Source organism: Ranitomeya imitator, chromosome 3 (assembly GCF_032444005.1).
Source record: "Ranitomeya imitator isolate aRanImi1 chromosome 3, aRanImi1.pri, whole genome shotgun sequence".
Classification (NCBI taxonomy): Eukaryota; Metazoa; Chordata; class Amphibia; order Anura; family Dendrobatidae; genus Ranitomeya; species Ranitomeya imitator.
In genome coordinates this window covers 508,541,042-508,562,935 of record NC_091284.1, presented here as the reverse complement: position 1 = coordinate 508,562,935, position 21,894 = coordinate 508,541,042, and the positions used below count along the sequence as shown (strand labels likewise).

Below are 21,894 nucleotides of genomic sequence, written 5' to 3'. Positions count from 1 at the left end.
GTAATATAAAGAAAATGTTGTCTTGTGCCCTTCTGGTCTACGGAAGTTTTCTGCACCCGGGGATCTCGTTTCTTAGGTGGTTGAGCTCAAAAGAAGTCATTTCCTAGGGGAATAAACTCATAATGCACCCATCTCTATGAAATGGGGAAACAACTTAATTCAGGATAAAGCAAGAGCTTGGTTAGGGTAAGGAGGGTAATAGAAGCCAAATGACCCATAAAGTTCACATGCTTGAAGAATTAATTTCTTTTATAAGTTAGATTTATACCCTACTGAACAGGAATTGATTTTATGGGATAGGTTTAAGTTAATCCCTTTCTGCCAATGGAAGTACTATTCCGTCCATGTGGGGTGGGCCCTACTTCCCAAGGACGGAATAGTACGTCCAGCACGATCGGCCGCGCTCACGGGGGAAGCGCGGCCGATCGCGGCCGGGTGTCAGCTGCCTATCGCAGCTGACATCCGGCACTATGTGCTAGGAGCGGTCACGGACCGCTCCCTGCACATTAACCCCCGGCACACCACGATCAAACATGATTGCGTTGTGCCGGCGGTGCAGGGAAGCATCGCGCACGGAGGGGGCTCCCTGCGGGCTTCCCTGAGACCCCTGCAGCAACGCGATGTGATCGTGTTGCTGCGAGGGTCTCCTTACCTCCCTCCCTGCTCCAGACCCGGATCCAAGATGGCCGCGGCATCCGGGTCCTGCAGGGAGGGAGGTGGCTTCACAGAGCCTGCTTAGAGCAGGCACTGTGAAGCCTGCAGTGCTGTAAGTCACCGATCTGTGATGTCCCCCCTGGGACAAAGTAAAAAAGTAAAAAAAAAAAATTTCCACACGTGTAAAAAAAAAAAAAAATCCCTAAATAATGAAAAAAAATATATATATATATATATTAGACTCGAACAAAGACGACCCAGGAAAACATACTCAGAAGGGAGGTAAGAACATTTCTAAAACAATCCACAGTGAGGAGATTGGAACAAAACAAAATCCTCTAAACTGCATGCTTGCAAACGCCAGAAGCCTGACAAACAAGATGGAAGAACTAGAAGCAGAAATATCTACAGGTAACTTTGACATAGTGGGAATAACCGAGACATGGTTAGATGAAAGCTATGACTGGGCAGTTAACTTACAGGGTTACAGTCTGTTTAGAAACGATCGTAAAAATCGGAGAGGAGGAGGGGTTTGTCTCTATGTAAAGTCTTGTCTAAAGTCCACTTTAAGGGAGGATATTAGCGAAGGGAATGAGGATGTCGAGTCCATATGGGTTGAAATTCATGGATGGAAAAATGGTAACAAAATTCTCATTGGGGTCTGTTACAAACCCCCAAATATAACAGAAACCATGGAAAGTCTACTTCTAAAGCAGATAGATGAAGCTGCAACCCATAATGAGGTCCTGGTTATGGGGGACTTTAACTACCCGGATATTAACTGGGAAACAGAAACCTGTGAAACCCATAAAGGCAACAGGTTTCTGCTAATAACCAAGAAAAATTATCTTTCACAATTGGTGCAGAATCCAACCAGAGGAACAGCACTTTTAGACCTAATACTATCTAATAGACCTGACAGAATAACAAATCTGCAGGTGGTTGGGCATTTAGGAAATAGCGACCACAATATTGTGCAGTTTCACCTGTCTTTCACTAGAGGGACTTGTCAGGGAGTCACAAAAACATTGAACTTTAGGAAGGCAAAGTTTGACCAGCTTAGAGATGCCCTTAATCTGGTAGACTGGGACAATATCCTCAGAAATAAGAATACAGATAATAAATGGGAAATGTTTAAGAACATCCTAAATAGGCAGTGTAAGCGGTTTATACCTTGTGGGAATAAAAGGACTAGAAATAGGAAAAACCCAATGTGGCTAAACAAAGAAGTAAGACAGGCAATTAACAGTAAAAAGAAAGCATTTGCACTACTAAAGCAGGATGGCACCATTGAAGCTCTAAAAAACTATAGGGAGAAAAATACTTTATCTAAAAAACTAATTAAAGCTGCCAAAAAGGAAACAGAGAAGCACATTGCTAAGGAGAGTAAAACTAATCCCAAACTGTTCTTCAACTATATCAATAGTAAAAGAATAAAAACTGAAAATGTAGGCCCCTTAAAAAATAGTGAGGAAAGAATGGTTGTAGATGACGAGGAAAAAGCTAACATATTAAACACCTTCTTCTCCACGGTATTCACGGTGGAAAATGAAATGCTAGGTGAAATCCCAAGAAACAATGAAAACCCTATATTAAGGGTCACCAATCTAACCCAAGAAGAGGTGCGAAACCGGCTAAATAAGATTAAAATAGATAAATCTCCGGGTCCGGATGGCATACACCCACGAGTACTAAGAGAACTAAGTAATGTAATAGATAAACCATTATTTCTTATTTTTAGTGACTCTATAGCGACAGGGTCTGTTCCGCAGGACTGGCGCATAGCAAATGTGGTGCCAATATTCAAAAAGGGCTCTAAAAGTGACCCTGGAAATTATAGGCCAGTAAGTCTAACCTCTATTGTTGGTAAAATATTTGAAGGGTTTCTGAGGGATGTTATTCTGGATTATCTCAATGAGAATAACTGTTTAACTCCATATCAGCATGGGTTTATGAGAAATCGCTCCTGTCAAACCAATCTAATCAGTTTTTATGAAGAGGTAAGCTATAGGCTGGACCACGGTGAGTCATTGGACGTGGTATATCTCGATTTTTCCAAAGCGTTTGATACCGTGCCGCACAAGAGGTTGGTACACAAAATGAGAATGCTTGGTCTGGGGGAAAATGTGTGTAAATGGGTTAGTAACTGGCTTAGTGATAGAAAGCAGAGGGTGGTTATAAATGGTATAGTCTCTAACTGGGTCGCTGTGACCAGTGGGGTACCGCAGGGGTCGGTATTGGGACCTGTTCTCTTCAACATATTCATTAATGATCTGGTAGAAGGTTTACACAGTAAAATATCGATATTTGCAGATGATACAAAACTATGTAAAGCAGTTAATACAAGAGAAGATAGTATTCTGCTACAGATGGATCTGGATAAGTTGGAAACTTGGGCTGAAAGGTGGCAGATGAGGTTTAACAATGATAAATGTAAGGTTATACACATGGGAAGAGGGAATCAATATCACCATTACACACTGAACGGGAAACCACTGGGTAAATCTGACAGGGAGAAGGACTTGGGGATCCTAGTTAATGATAAACTTACCTGGAGCAGCCAGTGCCAGGCAGCAGCTGCCAAGGCAAACAGGATCATGGGGTGCATTAAAAGAGGTCTGGATACACATGATGAGAGCATTATACTGCCTCTGTACAAATCCCTAGTTAGACCGCACATGGAGTACTGTGTCCAGTTTTGGGCACCAGTGCTCAGGAAGGATATAATGGAACTAGAGAGAGTACAAAGGAGGGCAACAAAATTAATAAAGGGGATGGGAGAACTACAATACCCAGATAGATTAGCGAAATTAGGATTATTTAGTCTAGAAAAAAGACGACTGAGGGGCGATCTAATAACCATGCATAAGTATATAAGAGGACAATACAAATATCTCGCTGAGGATCTGTTTATACCAAGGAAGGTGACGGGCACAAGGGGGCATTCTTTGCGTCTGGAGGAGAGAAGGTTTTTCCACCAACATAGAAGAGGATTCTTTACTGTTAGGGCAGTGAGAATCTGGAATTGCTTGCCTGAGGAGGTGGTGATGGCGAACTCAGTCGAGGGGTTCAAGAGAGGCCTGGATGTCTTCCTGGAGCAGAACAATATTGTATCATACAATTATTAGGTTCTGTAGAAGGACGTAGATCTGGGTATTTATTATGATGGAATATAGGCTGAACTGGATGGACAAATGTCTTTTTTCGGCCTTACTAACTATGTTACTATGTATTATTCCCATAAATTCATTTCTTTATCTGTTAGGTCTCGAGTTCCCGCTTCTGCACAGGGGGAATCTCGAGCCATCTCCGCTGCGGTCTCCCATTCTTGTCTAGCCGCAGTGGAGTCTGCTCAGCAGGGATGTCGGTCCCAGCGTTTTGCTCAGTCTCACTCTGTACAGAGAGTTACTGCTGCTTCTTCAGCTTCTGCCATTAAAGCCAGTGCTGGTCAGCAGCGAGCGGACTTCTCTGGGACTAAGTCCTTGTCTGCATACACTGAGCATGCCCAGTGCAAGATCTCCCGTTGGAGATCGAGGGTCATATGCTCAGGCCCTGCAGCACATTCCATTGGTCCTCTTGGCAGGTCTTGGAAGGGCAAAGTTTCTGTGGCCACTTCCTGTGCTGCAACTATATAAACTGCGCATGACCGCACGGCCATGCGCTAGTGTACATTTGCATACGTGTGTTTGTTGTGAGTGCAAGTCGTCCTTGGATACTATCTGTCTTATTATTTGGTGCGTTCCGCTAGCCCTAACATTATCTAAATAAAAAAAAAAAACAATAAAACTACAGATATTTAGTATCGCCGCATCCATAACGACCCCACCTATAAAACGATATCACTAGTTAACCCCTTCAGTAAACACCGTAAGAAAAAAAAAAAAATGAGGCAAAAAACAACGCTTTATTATCATACTGCCAAACAAAAAGTGGAATAACAAAAAGACAGATATAAATAACCATGGTACTGCTGAAAGCGTCATCTTGTCCCGCAAAAAACGAGCTGCAATACAGCATCATCAGCAAAATTTAAAAAAGTTATAGTCCTCAGAATAAAGCGATGCAAAAATAATTATTTTTTCTATAAAATAGTTTTTATCGTATAAAAGCGCCAAAACATAAAAAAATGATATAAATGAGGTATTGCTGTAATCGTACTGACCCGAAGAATAAAACTGCTTTATCAATGTTACTGTTAGGAGTCGAGTTTCCTCTGCTGCACAGGGGGAATCTCAATCCGTCTCCGCTGCGGTCTCCCATTCTCCTCCAGCCGCAGTGGAGTCTGCTCAGCAGGGACGTCGATCCCAGCGTCTCGCTCAGTCTGACTCTGTGCAAAGAGTTACTGATGCTTTTCCTGTTTCTGCCATTGAAGCCAGTGCTGGGCAGCGGCGAGTGGACGTTTCTGGATCTAAGTCCTTATTTGCACACACTGAGCATGCCCAGGGCAAGATCTCCTGTTGGAGATCGAGGGTCACATGCTCAGGTACTGCAGCACATCCCATTGGTCCTTTTGGCAGGTCCTGAAAGGGCAAAACTTCTGTAGCTGTTTCCTGTGCTGCAGCTACATAAACTGCGCATGACCGCATGGCCATGTGCTAGTATTGTATTGTAAATATGTGTGTGTGTTGTGAGTGAAAGTCGCTCTTTAAATAACCCTCCCTATTGAATGTCTGTTCGCGGAAGGTGTATGTTTGCTATCTAGCGCCCGACTTATCCAACAGCACGTAACACACATTACAGCTACCAGTTGCTGTGTCCGCCTGTACGGCGCCGTGCGCTTGCCTTGCGCTTTCCTGACCCAAGCCTGGGTGGTTAGTGGCGTCTGTCTGTGCGGCACCGCACGCACTTTTGTGCCTTTATATTCTTATTTAGTTTCCTTACACACCCAGTTGTGGTGTTGTGCCAGCAAGTGTCTAATCGGACTTCAATCCTAGTTGGGGTTGAGTTCGCTGATTACTTGCTCGCGCTCTATGTGCGGTACCGCGGTCCTGTGACGCAAGAGGATCGCTTCCTTCACGCAGGGTGTAGTTATCCCGTGCGTGTATACTTGTAGTACCGCCATATAGTCCGTCTTACTAGCAGCAGGGTTTTTACCTGCACGGTGGACCTCGGACTGCGAACGCACCTAGTTCCATTACATCTTGTACTTGGTGCGTTCCGCCAGTCCTAACATAATACTAGCGCCAAGGTCTGGCTAGTAAATGGCGGACGATCAGCGTTTACAGCGGTACATCCAGCAGCTGGAGGGAAGGTTGGCGGCTCTAGAGCGTTCAACCTCAGCTGTGGATGTCACTGCTGTCGCTGTTCAGGCTGCTAGCGTGGCTGCAGCTACCTTGTCCACTGCCACCCCTGTTCCGACTCTATCTCGCCTCCCGCTACCAGAGAAATTTTCTGGTGACAGTAAGTCTTGTAGGGGTTTCGTGAGTCAGTGCTCTATACATCTCGAGCTTTTGGCCTCTCATTACAGAGCGGGCAAAGGTGGGGTTTATCGTGTCTCTCCTGTCGGACAGGGCGTTGCAGTGGGCTACGCCGCTGTGGGAGCATGGCGATCATGTGGTGCAGAGTGCTCCGTTATTCCTGAGCACTCTGAAACAGGTCTTTTTAGGACCTCGTGTCACCCATGATACGGCGCTCCAACTGTTGGCATTGACTCAGGGCTCGTCCTTGGTCAGCCATTTTGCCGTACACTTCCGCACCCTAGCTTCTGAGCTGGAGTAGTCGGATAAAGCCCTCATTCCTATATTTTGGAGGGGGCTGGCTGACCACGTTAAGGACGCCCTGGCCACTAGGGAGATTCCCGCCACACTGGAGGAATTAATAACAGTATCCACTCGTATTGACCTCCGTTTTCATGAGCGGAGGTTAGAGCGAGCCCAGTGTAGGCAGAGGTTTCGGCTGGCTCCCACCTTCGCCAAACCTTTGGAATCTCCAGTCCAGGCCCCTGAGTCCCATGAGCCTATGCTAGTGTCACGAGCGGGATCTAAGTCCCGGACCGCTCGTGCACTCCAGGTTTGTCATGTGTGCCAGCAGTCAGGACATCTTGCCACCAGATGTCCCCAGCGGTCGAGGAAACGTCAGTGTCTAGTGGTAGTAGAAGGAGGCACACTAGACACGGCGATGTTTGCCTCCAAATTGTCCTTTAAGGGGACAATAACATTAGGCTCATCCTCCCACTCGGTAGAGCTCTGCGTGGATTCTGGGGCGGAGGGCAATTTTATGTCTTCTGCCATCGCCCAACGTCACGCAATACCCCTGGTTATGCTACCTCAACCAGTAACGGTACGAGTGGTGAATGGGTCGACACTGCCCTCACAGATAACACATCGAGTGGTCCTCAGGCAGAATTCTGGGATGGGGTGAATCTTGTGGGGGTAGGTGTCACCGAGAGTGCGTTCAGGTTGCTACTACAGAGGTACCCGCAGATCTATCCTCTCTCCCCAAGCAATATTGGTCTTATGCAGACGTGTTCTCCAAAAAGGCGGCGGAGACCCTTCCGCCCCATCGCCCCTTTGACTGTCCTATTGATCTCTTGCCTGGTGCTGAGCCTCCCCGGGGTCGAGTCTATCCATTATCTCTCCCGGAGACGGAGGCAATGTCTCAGTACATTCAAGAGAATCTGGCAAGAGGGTTCATCAGGAAGTCGGTATCACCTGCTGGGGCAGGGTTCTTTTTCGTGCAGAAGAAGAATGGGGAACTACGTCCATGCATAGACTACAGGGGTCTTAACGCTATCACCGTTAAGAACAAGTATCCTTTGCCCTTGATATCTGAGCTTTTCAATAGGCTTCGGGGAGCAAGGGTGTTTACTAAACTAGATCTGCGGGGTGCTTACAACCTGATTCGCATCCGTGAGGGGGACGAATGGAAAAAGGCGTTTAACACCAGAGATGGGCACTATGAGTATCTGGTAATGCCCTTCGGGCTCTGTAATGCCCCAGCCGTTTTCCAAGACTTTGTCAATGACATCTTCCGGGATATGCTTTCCACCTCAGTTGTAGTCTATCTGGATGATATTCTCATCTTTTCTCCAGATATTGACTCCCACCGGAGAGATGTTAGCAGAGTCTTCGACCTCCTACGGGCAAACTCTATTTATGCAAAGTTGGAGAAGTGTATGTTTGAGCAGGAGTCTTTACCTTTCCTGGGCTATATCATCTCCGCCCGGGGATTGGCTATGGATCCTGCCAAACTACAGGCTGTGATGGACTGGCAAGAGCCCCATTCTCTTAAAGCGGTGCAGCGCTTTATGGGGTTCATAAACTATTACCGCCAGTTCATTCCCCACTTCTCAACTCTGGTAGCTCCCTTGGTAGCCCTCACCAAGAAGGGAGCGAATCCCAAATTGTGGTCGGAAGAGGTCTCCAAGGCCTTCACTTCTATTAAGTCCCACTTTGCTAGCGCTCCCATCTTACATCGTCCCGATGTGGATAAGCCATCCTAATGGAGGTGGATGCCTCGTCCGTTGGTGCTGGAGCAGTCCTCTATCAAAAGGATGCTCAAGGTCGGAAGCATCCATGCTTCTTCTTCTCTAAGACCTTCACGCCAGCCGAGAGAAACTACTCCATCGGGGACAGGGAGTTGCTAGCAATGAAGTTGGCCTTTTCGGAGTGGAGACACCTTCTGGAAGGTGCGCGGTTTCCCTTCCAAGTTTACACGGACCACAAAAATTTGGTCTATTTGCAGACAGCCCAGCGGCTAAATTCTCGCCAGGCCAGATGGTCCCTGTTCTTCTCCCGGTTCCACTTTTCTCGTCATTATCTCGCCGGGGAGAAGAATATCTGTGCTGACGCTCTCTCTCGCTCCTTATGTCAACTGAGGAGGAGGAAGAGGATCCTCGGCTTATTGTCCCTTCCGAGAGCCTGAGAACCGTAGCGCTAGTTTCGCTAGAGTCTGTGCCTCCGGGCAAGACTTTTGTGCCCATTAATTTGCGACCGGAGGTTCTCTCTTGGGCTCATTCGTCCAGGGTGGGTGGACACTTTGGGACAAAGAGGACATCTGAGCTACTGGCGAGGACGTACTGGTGGCCGCATATGGTCCGAGATGTCAGAGATTACGTTCTGGCGTGTGTCTCATGCGCCAAAAATAAGTCTCCTCGACAACGGCCATCTGGGTTACTCTATCCCTTGCCGGTGGCAGACAGGCCCTGGGAGATGGTCGGGATGGACTTTGTAGTGGGTTTGCCCAAGTCTCGCGGCTGTACCGTCATTTGGGTTATTACCGATCATTTCTCGAAAAAGGTGCATTTGGTGCCGCTCCCACGGTTACCTTCTGCACGGGCCTTGGCAGCGTTGTTCATAAGATACATCTTCCGCCTACATGGCATGCCAGACAAAATTGTCAGTGACCGAGGTCCCCAGTTTGCGTCTCGGTTCTGGAGAGAGCTTTGTCGTCTCCTCAGCATTGAGTTAAATCTCTCTTCCGCATATCATCCCAAGACGAATGGTTTGGTAGAGAGGGCCAACCAGACCTTGGTCACATACCTGCGACATTTTGTTTCAGCCAGGCAGGATGACTGGGCATCCTTGCTATCATGGGCAGAGTTTGCACTGAACAATGCCGTAGCCGACTCCACTAGACAAACCCCATTCCTCCTCAACTATGGTCAGCATCCACGGATACCTGTGCCTATGCCCGTGTCTTCCGCCGACTCCAGGGTGGCAGACTGGGCTGTGGAGGCACGGGATATTTGGGACCGCACTCAGGATGCCATTCGGGCCTCTAAGGAGAGAATGAGGTCCTCCGCCGATGCTCATCGGCGCCCCGCTCCGACCTTTGCTCCTGGCGACTTGGTGTGGCTCTCCGCCCGTAACATCAGGCTGCGAGTTGAGTCCACTAAATTTGCTCCTCGCTACTTGGGCCCATTCAAGGTCCTCGAGCAGGTTAATCCTGTGGTCTATCGTTTGGCCCTTCCGCCACGCCTGGGTATCACCGACACCTTTCATGTGTCCCTCTTGAAACCCGTGTATATGTCCCGGTTCTCCAAGTCATCTGCTGGGACATCGGGTTCGTCTATGGACGATTAGGAGGTGAACGCTATTTTGGGGTGCAAGGTGGTAAGTGGCAAAAAATTTATTTGGTAGACTGGAAGGGTTGTGGCCCCAAGGACAGGTCCTGGGAGCCTGTTGAGCACATTTGGGCCCCGCAGCTCATTGCTGCCTTCGAACGTAGGTAGGCCCATGGGGTGGGGGGGGCCCTTGGAGGGGGGGTAATGTTAGGAGTCGAGTTTCCTCTGCTGCACAGGGGGAATCTCGATCCGTCTCCGCTACGGTCTCCCATTCTCCTCCAGCCGCAGTGGAGTCTGCTCAGCAGGGACGTCGATCCCAGCGTCTCGCTCAGTCTGACTCTGTGCGAAGAGTTACTGCTGCTTTTCCTGCTTCTGCCATTGAAGCCAGTGCTGGGCAGCGGCGAGTGGACGTTTCTGGATCTAAGTCCTTATTTGCACACACTGAGCATGCCCAGGGCAAGATCTCCTGTTGGAGATCGAGGGTCACATGCTCAAGTACTGCAGCACATCCCATTGGTCCTTTTGGCAGGTCCTAAAAGGGCAAAACTTCTGTAGCTGTTTCCTGTGCTGCAGCTACATAAACTGCGCATGACCGCACGGCCATGTGCTAGTTTTGTCTTGTAAATATGTGTGTGTGTGTTGTGAGTGAAAGTCGCTCTTTAAATAACCCTCCCTATTGAATGTCTGTTCGCGGAAGGTGTATGTTTGCTATCTAGCGCCCGACTTATCCAACAGCACGTAACACACATTACAGCTACCAGTTGCTGTGTCCGCCTGTACGGCGCCGTGCGCTTGCTCTGCGCTTTCCTGACCCAAGCCTGGGTGGTTAGTGGCGTCCGTCTGTGCGGCACCGCATGCACTTTTGTGCCTTTATATTCTTATTTAGTTTCCTTACACACCCAGTTGCGGTGTTGTGCCAGCAAGTGTCTAATCGGACTTCAATCCTAGTTGGGGTTGAGTTCGCTGATTACTTGCTCGCGCTCTATGTGCGGTACCGCGGTCCTGTGACGCAACAGGATCGCTTCCTTCACGCAGGGTGTAGTTAACCCGTGCGTGTATACTTGTAGTACCGCCATATAGTCCGTCTTACTAGCAGCAGGGTTTTTACCTGCACGGTTGACCTCGGACTGCGAACGCACCTTGTTCCATTACATCTTGTAATTGGTGCATTCCGCCAGTCCTAACAGTTACCAAAAGCGGAACGGTATAAACACCTCCCCCAAAAGAAATTCATGAATAGCTGATTTTTGGTCATTCTGCCTCACAAAAATTGGAATAAAAAGCGATAAAAAAATGTCACGTGCCCGAAAATGTTACCAATAAAAATGTCAACTCGTCCCGCAAAAAACAAGACCTCACATGACTCTGTGGACCAAAATATGGAAAAATTATAGTTCTCAAAATGTGGCATTGCAAAAAATATTTTTTGCAATAAAAAGCGTCTTTTAGTGTGTGACGGCTGCCAGTCATAAAAATCCGCTAAATAACCCGCTATAAAAGTAAATCAAACCCCCCTTCATCACCCCGTTAGTTAGGGAAAAATTAAAAATTTTTAAAAATGTATTTATTTCCATTCTCCCATTAGGGTTAGGGGTAGGGTTAGGGCTAGGGTTAGGGCTAGGGCTAGGGTTAGGGCTAGGGTTAGCCCTAGGGTTAGGGTTAGGACTAGGGTTAGGGTTAGGGCTAGGGTTAGGGTTGGGGCTAGGGTTAGGTTTAGGGCTAGGGTTAGGGTTAGGGCTAGGGTTAAGGCTAGGGTTGGGACTAGGGTTGGGGCTACAGTTAGGGTTGGGGCTAAAGTTAGGGTTAGGGTTGGGGCTAAAGTTAGGGTTAGGGTTTGGATTACATTTACGGTTGGGAATAAGGTTGGGATTAGGGTTAGGGGTGTGTCTGGGTTAAAGGTGTGGTTAGGGTTACCGTTGGGATTAGGGTTAGGGGTGTGTTTGGATTAGGGTTTCAGCTATAATTGGTGGGTTTCCACTGTTTAGGCACATCAGGGGCTCTCCAAACGCGACGTGGCGTCCGATCGCAATTACAGCCAATTCTGCGTTGAAAAAGTAAAACAGTGCTCCTTCCCTTCCGAGCTCTCCCGTGTGCCCAAACAGGGGTATACCCCAACATATGGGGTATCAGCGTACTCAGTACAAATTGGACAACAACTTTTGGGGTCCAATTTCTCCTGTTACCCTTGGGAAAATACAAAACTGGGGGCTAAAAATAATTTTTGTGGGAAAAAAAGGATTTTTTATTATCACGGCTCTGCGTTATAAACTGTAGTGAAACACTTGGGGGTTCAAAGTTCTCACAACATATCTAGATAAGTTCCTTGTGGGGTCTAGTTTCCAATATGGGGTCACTTGTGGGGGGTTTCTACTGTTTAGGTACATTAGGGGCTCTGCAAACGCAATGTGACGCATGCAGACCATTCCATCTCAGTCTGCATTCCAAATGGCGCTCCTTCCCTTCCAAGCTCTGCCATGCGCTCAAACGGTGGTTCCCACCACATATCGGGTATCAGCGTACTCAGGACAAATTGGACAACAATATTTAGCGTCCAATTTCTCCCGTTACCCTTGGAAAAATACAAAACTGGGGGCTAAAAAATAATTTTTGTGGAAAAAAAAATATTTTTTATTTGCGCGGCTCTGCGTTATAAACTGTAGTGAAACACTTTGGGGTTCAAAGCTCTCACACACATCTAGATGAGTACCTTAGGGGGTCTACTTTCCAAAATGGTGTCACTTGTGGGAGGTTTCTACTGTTTAGGTACATTGGGGCTCTGCAAACGCAATGTGACACCTGCAGCCCAAACGGTGGTCCCCCCACATATGGGGTATCAGCGCACTCAGGACAATTTGGACAACAACTTTTGGGTCCAATTTCTCCTGTTACCCTCGGGAAAATACAAAACTGGGGGCTAAAAAATAATTTTTGTGGGAAAAAATGTTTGTTTTATTTTTACAGCTCTGCATTATAAACTTCTGTGAAGCCCTTGGTGGGTCAAAGTGCTCACCACACATCTAGATAAGTTCCTTAGTTGGTCTACTTTCAAAAATGGTGTCACTTGTGGGGGGTTTCAATGTTTAGGCACATCAGTGGCTCTCCAAACCCAACATGGCGTCCCATCTCAATTCCTGTCAATTTTGCATTGAAAAGTCAAATGGTGCTCCTTCGCTTCCGAGCTCTGTCTTGCGCCCAAACAGTGGTTTACCCCCACATGTGGGGTATCGGCGTACTCAGGACAAATTACGTTTGGGGTCCATTTTCTCCTGTTACCCTTGGTAAAATAAAACAAATTGGAGCTGAAGTAAATTTTTTGTGAAAAAAAGTTCAATTTTCATTTTTATTTAAACATTCCAAAAATTCCTGTGAAACACCTGAAGGGTTAATAAACTTCTTGAATGTGGTTTTGAGCACCTTGAGGGGTGCAGTTTTTAGAATGGTCTCACACTTGGATATTTTCTATCATATAGACCCCTCAAAATGACTTCAAATGAGATGTGGTCCCTAAAAAAAAATGGCGTTGTAAAAATGAGAAATTGCTGGTCAACTTTTAACCCTTATAACTCCCTAACAAAAAAAAATTTGGTTCCAAAATTGTGCTGTTGTAAAGTAGACATGTGGGAAATGTTATGTATTAAGTATTTTGTGTGACATATCTCTGTGATTTAATTGCATAAAAATTCAAATTTGGAAAATTGTGAAATTTTCAAAATTTTCGCCAAATTTCCGTGTTTTTCACAAATAAACGCAGGTAATATCAAAGAAATTTTACCACTATCATGAAGTACAATATGTCTCGAGAAAACAGTGTCAGAATCACCTGGATCCGTTGAAGCGTTCCAGAGTTATAACCTCATAAAGGGACAGTGGTCAGAATTGTAAAAATTGGCCCGTCCATAACGTGCAAACCACCCTTGGGGGTTAAGGGGTTAAATAAGTAATTGTGCACCAGTAAAAAGCATAATTGTGGCCATATAAGTTGCCCAATGAAAAATCTCTTAGATGTTTGGCTGGCATTCAGTTGGCCTATGCTGGGGTGAAAACTGTGATTAGGCATGTTGAATGTTTCATGCCTAATCCGCTTGCTCTCCCTTTGAGGTAACTTTACTTAAGAGGTGTCTAGTATTGGCTTATCCTCCTCTCTCAATAAAATAACAAGAAAATAACTGACAGCAAGTAAACCCATTAAGCCAGACTTCATACAAATGAAATTCAGGGTTCATGCATTACTAGTATTAACTCCTTTCAGAATGGAAATTGCATAACAATCATCTGTTACCACTTGAGAATCCTACAGCGGTCAGCTGTTATGAACAGAGAAAGCTGAAATCAGCCTAAGAGCTTGTGTAGATGACCATTTTAAGTGGATAAGTGCTATCCGTGGTTTTGATGGATAGCATTGGTATCCTAGTTATTCTATGGGGTTGTGCAAAATGTCCAATTTTTTTCTTGGCATAAGTGGTCAGAGGAAAAACATTGCAGTGATTTGCCTCCGAGAATTAGATGGCATCCGAGTGCTGTCCAATTTTCATAATGGAAAAGATGGAGAAACTTTTTTTTTCTCTTTACAGCACTAAGAAAATCGGATCCCGCTCTGATCAAACTCTGTGATTAGCATAATCACATAATCGTACCTTATGTATGTCATAAGGAAAGAGTTTGTATGAAAATATCCCTTTAATCAATTTATGTTCATTGTTTATGCTGACTGGAGAGTCTAACAATTTGAGATATTGTGCTTCGATCTACATGCCCTGTTTTGGTGACACCTACATAATAAAGATTGTTTGCTAGTTTATGAACTAATAGCATATGACTAGACTGCAGTATATCATCAGTATGTCATCATATCCTAATTGTCAATTTCCAATTTTTGGGGGACCACCACTTAGGCCGGTGTCACACACAGCGTAAAACAATACGGTCCATATATTACGGCCGTAATACGCTGAAAAGTCCCGAAAATAGTGGTCCGTAGCTCCTCCGTAGGCAGGGTGTGTCAGCGTTTTCTGCGCATGGCATCCTCCGTATGTAATCCGTATGGCATCCGTACTGCGTGGTTTTCTCGCAGGCTTGCAAAACCAACATACCGCTATAGAAGTGATCCATATGTCCCCCAAAAAAAAAAAATATATATATACTGTCTATATATATATATATATATGTCAGTAGACACATATATGTATATATATTAATATTTATTCAGGCGCTATACAGCTTGAAAGCCGGTAATTCAATTACCGGCTTTTTCTTTCTCCTTCCTAAACCCGACATGATTTGAGACATGGTTTATATACAGTAAACCATGTCTTCTCTCCATTTTTTTTGCAGATTCCACACTACTAATGTCAGTAGTGTGCATCTGCAAAATTTGGCCGTTCTATCTACTAAATTAAAGGGTTAAATGGCGGAAAAAATTGGCGTGGCCTCCCGCGCAATTTTCTCCGCCAGAGTAGTAAAGCCAGTGACTGAGGGCAGATATTAATAGCCTGGAGAGGGTCCATGGTTATTGGCCCCCCCCTGGCTAAAAACATCTGCCCCCAGCCACCCCAGAAAAGGCACATCTGGAAGATGCGCCTATTCTGGCACTTGGCCACTCTCTTCCCATTCCCGTGTAGCGGTGGGATATGGGGTAATGAAGGGTTAATGCCACCTTGCTATTGTAAGGTGACATTAAGCCAAATTAATAATGGAGAGGCGTCAATTATGACACCTATCCATTATTAATCCAATTGTAGTAAAGGGTTAAATAAAACACAAACACATTATTTAAAATTATTTTAATGAAATAAAAACAATGGTTGTTGGAGTATTTTATTCTACGCCCAATCCAGTCACTGAATACCCTCGTTCTGTAACAAAAAAAACATAATAAACCAACAATATCCTTACCCTCCGCAGATCTGTAACGTCCAACGATGTAAATCCATCTGAAGGGGTTAAAATAATTTGCATCCACGAGCTTTGCTAATGCAATGATGCTCATGGCTGCAAAAACCCCGGAAAATGAAGGTAAAGTAGGTCAATGACCTATATTTACCTTCATTTGCGGTGAGGCGCCCTCTGCTGGATGTTTCTAGATCGTGGAAACTTTCCTAGAAAGCTCCCAGGCTCGAGTTCATATGAGGACAACCAGCAGAGGGCGCCTCACCGCAAATGAAGGTAAATATAGGTCATTGACCTACTTTACCTTCATTTTCCGGGGTTTTTGCAGCCATGAGCATCATTGCATTAGCAAAGCTCGTGGATGCAAATTATTTTAACCCCTTCAGATGGATTTACATCGTTGGACGTTACAGATCTGCGGAGGGTAAGGATATTGTTGGTTTATTATGTTTTTTTTGTTACAGAACGAGGGTCTTCAGTGACTGGATTGGGCGTAGAATAAAATACTCCAACAACCATTGTTTTTATTTCATTAAAATAATTTTAAATAATGTGTTTGTGTTTTATTTAACCCTTTACTACAATTGGATTAATAATGGATAGGTGTCATAATTGACGCCTCTCCATTATTAATCTGGCTTAATGTCACCTTACAATAGCAAGGTGGCATTAACCCTTCATTACCCCATATCCCACCGCTACACGGGAATGGGAAGAGAGTGGCCAAGTGCCAGAATAGGCGCATCTTCCAGATGTGCCTTTTCTGGGGTGGCTGGGGGCAGATGTTTTTAGCCAGGGGGGGACCAATAACCATGGACCCTCTCCAGGCTATTAATATCTGCCCTCAGTCACTGGCTTTACTACTCTGGCGGAGAAAATTGAGCGGGAGCCCACGCCAATTTTTTCCGCCATTTAACCCTTTAATTTAGTAGATAGAACGGCCAAATTTTGCAGATACACACTACTGACATTAGTAGTGTGGAATCTGCAAAAAAAATGGAGAGAAGACATGGTTTACTGTATGTAAACCATGTCTCAAATCATGTCGGGTTTAGGAAGGAGAAAGAAAAAGCCGGTAATTGAATTACCGGCTTTCAAGCTGTATAGCGCTGGAATAAATATTAATATATATACATATATGTGTCTCAATGACATATATATATATACAGTTAGGGCCAGAAATATTTGGACAGTGACACAATTTTCGCGAGTTGGGCTCTGCATGCCACCACATTGGATTTGAAATGAAACCTCTACAACAGAATTCAAGTGCAGATTGTAACGTTTAATTTGAAGGGTTGAACAAAAATATCTGATAGAAAATGTAGGAATTGTACACATTTCTTTACAAACACTCCACATTTTAGGAGGTCAAAAGTAATTGGACAAATAAACATAACCCAAACAAAATATTTTTATTTTCAATATTTTGTTGCAAATCCTTTGGAGGCAATCACTGCCTTAAGTCTGGAACCCATGGACATCACCAAATGCTGGGTTTCCTCCTTCTTAATGCTTTGCCAGGCCTTTACAGCCGCAGCCTTCAGGTCTTGCTTGTTTGTGGGTCTTTCCGTCTTAAGTCTGGATTTGAGCAAGTGAAATGCATGCTCAATTGGGTTTAGATCTGGAGATTGACTTGGCCATTGCAGAATGTTCCACTTTTTGGCACTCATGAACTCCTGGGTAGCTTTGGATGTATGCTTGGGGTCATTGTCCATCTGTACTATGAAGCGCCGTCCAATCAACTTTGCAGCATTTGGCTGAATCTGGGCTGAAAGTATATCCCGGTACACTTCAGAATTCATCCGGCTACTCTTGTCTGCTCTTATGTCATCAATAAACACAAGTGACCCAGTGCCATTGAAAGCCATGCATGCCCATGCCATCACGTTGCCTCCACCATGTTTTACAGAGGATGTGGTGTGCCTTGGATCATGTGCCGTTCCCTTTCTTCTCCAAATTTTTTTCTTCCCATCATTCTGGTACAGGTTGATCTTTGTCTCATCTGTCCATAGAATACTTTTCCAGAACTGAGCTGGCTTCTTGAGGTGTTTTTCTGCAAATTTAACTCTGGCCTGTCTATTTTTGGTATTGATGAATGGTTTGCATCTAGATGTGAACCCTTTGTATTTACTGTCATGGAGTCTTCTCTTTACTGTTGACTTAGAGACAGATACACCTACTTCACTGAGAGTGTTCTGGACTTCAGTTGATGTTGTGAACGGGTTCTTCTTCACCAAATTAAGTATGCGGCGATCATCCACCACTGTTGTCATCCGTGGACGCCCAGGCCTTTTTGAGTTCCCAAGCTCACCAGTCAATTCCTTTTTTCTCAGAATGTACCCAACTGTTGATTTTGCTACTCCAAGCATGTCTGCTATCTCTCTGATGGATTTTTTCTTTTTTTTCAGCCTCAGGATGTTCTGCTTCACCTCAATTGAGAGTTCCTTTACCGCATGTTGTCTGCTCACAGCAACAGCTTCCAAATGCAAAACCACACACGTGGAATCCACCCCTGACCTTTTAACTACTTCATTGATTACAGGTTAACGAGGGAGACGCCTTCAGAGTTAATTGCAGCCCTTAGAGTCCATTGTCCAATTACTTTTGGTCCCTTGAAAAAGAGGACGCTATGCATTACAGAGCTATGATTCCTAAACCCTTTCTCCGATTTGGATGTGGAAACTATCATATTGCAGCTGGGAGTGTGCACTTTCAGCCCATATTATATATATAATTGTATTTCTGAACATGTTTTTGTAAACAGCTAAAATAACAAAACTTGTGTCACTGTCCAAATATTTCTGGCCCTAACTGTATACCTATTCTATGTGTAGACATTAATTCTACCTATTCTATTCTAAGCTGTCAGTGTGATTTTACTGTACACCGCACTGAATTACCGGCTTATCTCTCTAACACCGCTGCGTATTTCTCGCAAGTCACACTGCTGGTCCGTGTGTAATCCGTATTTTTCACGCTTCCATAGACTTTCATTGGCGTATTTCTTGCGCAGTATGGTGACAAACGCAGCATGCTGCGATTTTGTATGGCCGTAGGAAGCCGTATAATACTGATCAGTTTAATACGGCAGATAGGAGCAGGGTCATAGAGAATAATTGTGCCGTACGTTTTGCGAGTTTTACGGACGTAGTTTCTGCGCTCTTACGTCCGTAAAACTCGCAAGTGTGACGTCGGCCTTATAATCAACATGAAAGGGCCTACAGTGCCAGGTGTTGCATTTCTTGCAGATTTTCACTGCATAGTAGTTCTGTCAACCATATCCTTTCGTGGGAGCTACAATAAAACACTATTAACTTGCAAAGAGCTGTGTTTCGACTCCCTAAACTGTGGGTGTGCGAGAATCGAAAAAAGGAACATTTCACAAAATTTGTGCTTTATGAGATACTTACAGGTTGGACACATGACCAAGCGATATGCCATATGACATGGCAATTCTACATGGACACAGTCCTGTAAAGAATTCTTCTCATCTGCTTTTTTACAGAATAATATATAAATGAGACATGAAGGAACATACTGTAACCGATGAGACATCTGGTGCAAGCAATTTGCAATTTCACTTTTTCTTTTAATGAATAGATCTCTCAGTATATGATTAGAGTAGCTCATTGTCAATTTGCGACATTTAGGTTAAGAAATGTTTCATATAAGAGAAACATATGGACAGACTCTCTTCATCATTAGTACAAGGTCAGGCTTTGGCAGGTTAAAAGCCATGTCTTTCGTGAAGAGCAGCTATAACCCTATGTTATTACAATGCTTTATTGAAGCGTTGAAACCTTAAAACAATGAATGTAGTCGAGTACAAAAGGTTACCAAGTGGGTCAGAGAGAAAATTAGAGAGGCGCAGAAGTCTGCATAAAAGCTGTTGTCTGGATATACTTGGCTATGAAACTTCTGGAATAATTCTCTTCCACTAATATAGTCACGGTACAAATGTTTACTTTAATATTATAGCAATCGCTTATTCCACTGCATGGACGTTAGATAATATATGCTAATTTATGTATGAACTGCTCAAGATATAAACAGACCTGAAGCAATTTTCACGGGTATATCCTTCAACAGAGATGCAAAACTAAGAAATCATTGCACGTCAATCGAAAACTGTATTGTAAGTGGTTGCTCTCCTTCAGTTATGCAATGATATAGTTACTGGTATTAGAATCTTCATGATAAATGGATTTTATTATTTGCTTATGGATTATAATTTCATGAACAAAACCTGTCATAATTCCATATAACATACACCAGAGGTGCATCGTTTCTCATAGTCCTCAGTAGAACATTTTTTTAGTAAGAATCCTCTGTAGAAACAGTCATATAAAAAGACATTCCAAATCGTGGTCTTTGAGCTTACCTTTATAGATGTACCACTGTCAAAGCGAAAGGATTTGGTTTGCCCATTTTCTAAATAGACTTTTAGGACATTTGGCATGAATAGAAGTGAATTGTCTTTGACGGTTTCCTATGGAAATGTAAGGGAGAAGTAGGACAATGTAACGTTTTTTCTTTTCTGTTCATTTTTAATGGTGTGGTGTCAACAAACAAAGTCATAATAACGAGATATAAGATGAGTAGAATTTTGAGGACCATGAAGCATTATTGAACTAATAAATACGACATAAAGTAAAACCAATCAGAAAGGTAAAAAAATAAACATAGCCTCAAATAATAAAAAGTTGGCTTATGAGATTGGGGCTATGCTCGCAATTAGTTAATCAGTTGAAATAATGGTATGATGGCAGGAACCTAGACTCTGAACATAAAATCTGTCAGTGTAGCACAATGCATGTGATTTCTTAGGATCTGTGTCTAAAGTGCGTTGCGTTTTTGTAGCTTTTTTTCTGAGCAATTTAGTCACAAAACCAGAAGGATTTCCAAGTCCCTGCAAAGTGTATGAGATTTCTGTAGTTTCATGCACACATTGCTTAATTTTTAACTGCAGATTTAAATCTGCTGCAGGTCAATTCTTTCAGCCTTTTTTTCTACAGATTTCACCTAATCTAATAAATTGGGGAAATCTGCAAAGAAAATGCATGTAAAAAATGTGACAAAAACGTGCATATTTTACACTGCGTTTTTCCTGCCAAGAGATGCAGAAATGGTGCAGAGGTGTCTACACCAAATACTTAACGTGTGGACATATCCTTGATTGTAGAAATATATTTTATGGTTCTGAGGGGAAGCAGTGGTTTTTCAAATCCACTGTTAAACTCCTATAAACACCCACTTGTTTAACATATAGATTTAAGTACTTATAAAAAGTAATTTCTGCAGTTAAAATATTGGACAATAGAAAGATTTCTCAAGTAAATAGATTCAACTTCTATATAATTATAAAAGTATGTGTACAATTGTTATCAAAGGTGACTATTATGCCAGTGATACAATGATCTACATACCATTTTATACAGCCGTTTATAACCTGAATGGGAGCCATAGGGTTTGCAAAAGAGAGGGAGAAACATGTGGCTAATAGAGATGTTCAACCAATTCGATACAAATCAAATTTATGTTGAATTGTATGAAATTTGCAGGTTCTATTGAACTCAAACAATTTACAATTTGATTTGTTCTAATTGTCAAAAAGCAATAAAACTCTCAAATGGCATTAGACATAGTTACATGGGCTTCCCTATAATACCTTGCAACTATTACATCAAAAGGTAATGCGCGGCCAAAAAGGAGGGACTATAAGGCCATGTTCACACGTTCCTGATTTCCCTGCTGTTTTTTCTGCATTAAAAACCGCAGCTCTTGGCAGAAAACGCAGGTCCTTTTTTGGTGCTTTTTTGGTGCGTTTTTTGATGCGTTTTTTAATGCGTTTTTTAGTGTGTTTTTTATGCAGTTTTTTATGCAGAGTCTGTGTGTTTTCTAGGAAGTTTTTTAGGGTTAAAATGGCTGAAAATACCCTAACCCTACCCCTAACCCTAACCCTAACCCTACCCCTAACCCTACCCCTAACCCTACCCCTAACCCTACCCCTAACCCTATTCTAACCTTAGTGGAAAAAAAAAATTCTTTATTTTTTTATTGTCCCTACCTATGGGGGTGACAAAGAGGTGGGGGGGTCATTTACTATTTTTTTTATTTTGATCACTGAGATAGGTTATATCTCAGTGATCAAAATGCACTTTGGAACGAATCTGCCGTCCGGCAGATTCGGCGGGCGCACTGCGTATGCGCCCGCCATTTTGCAAGATGGCGGCGCCCAGGGAGAAGATGGACGGACGGACACCGGGAGGCCGGGTAAGTATAAGGTGGGGAGATGAGGGCATGGGGGGGCGTCGGAGCACGGGGGGTGGCATTGGAGCATGGGGAGG

At 44.0% G+C, this 21,894-nt stretch overlaps 1 protein-coding gene across 2 annotated transcripts in view; it reads right to left on the bottom strand.

Annotated features, from left to right (window-relative positions):
- FRMPD4 (FERM and PDZ domain containing 4) overlaps positions 1 to 21,894 on the bottom strand; it is a 735,397-nt gene that overhangs the window by 40,827 nt on the left and 672,676 nt on the right. For both annotated transcript variants that reach the window (XM_069757665.1, XM_069757666.1), the window contains exon 8: positions 19,929 to 20,036. In XM_069757665.1, the coding sequence (XP_069613766.1) occupies positions 19,929 to 20,036 (108 nt within the window). The remainder of the gene's footprint in view (positions 1 to 19,928; positions 20,037 to 21,894) is intronic.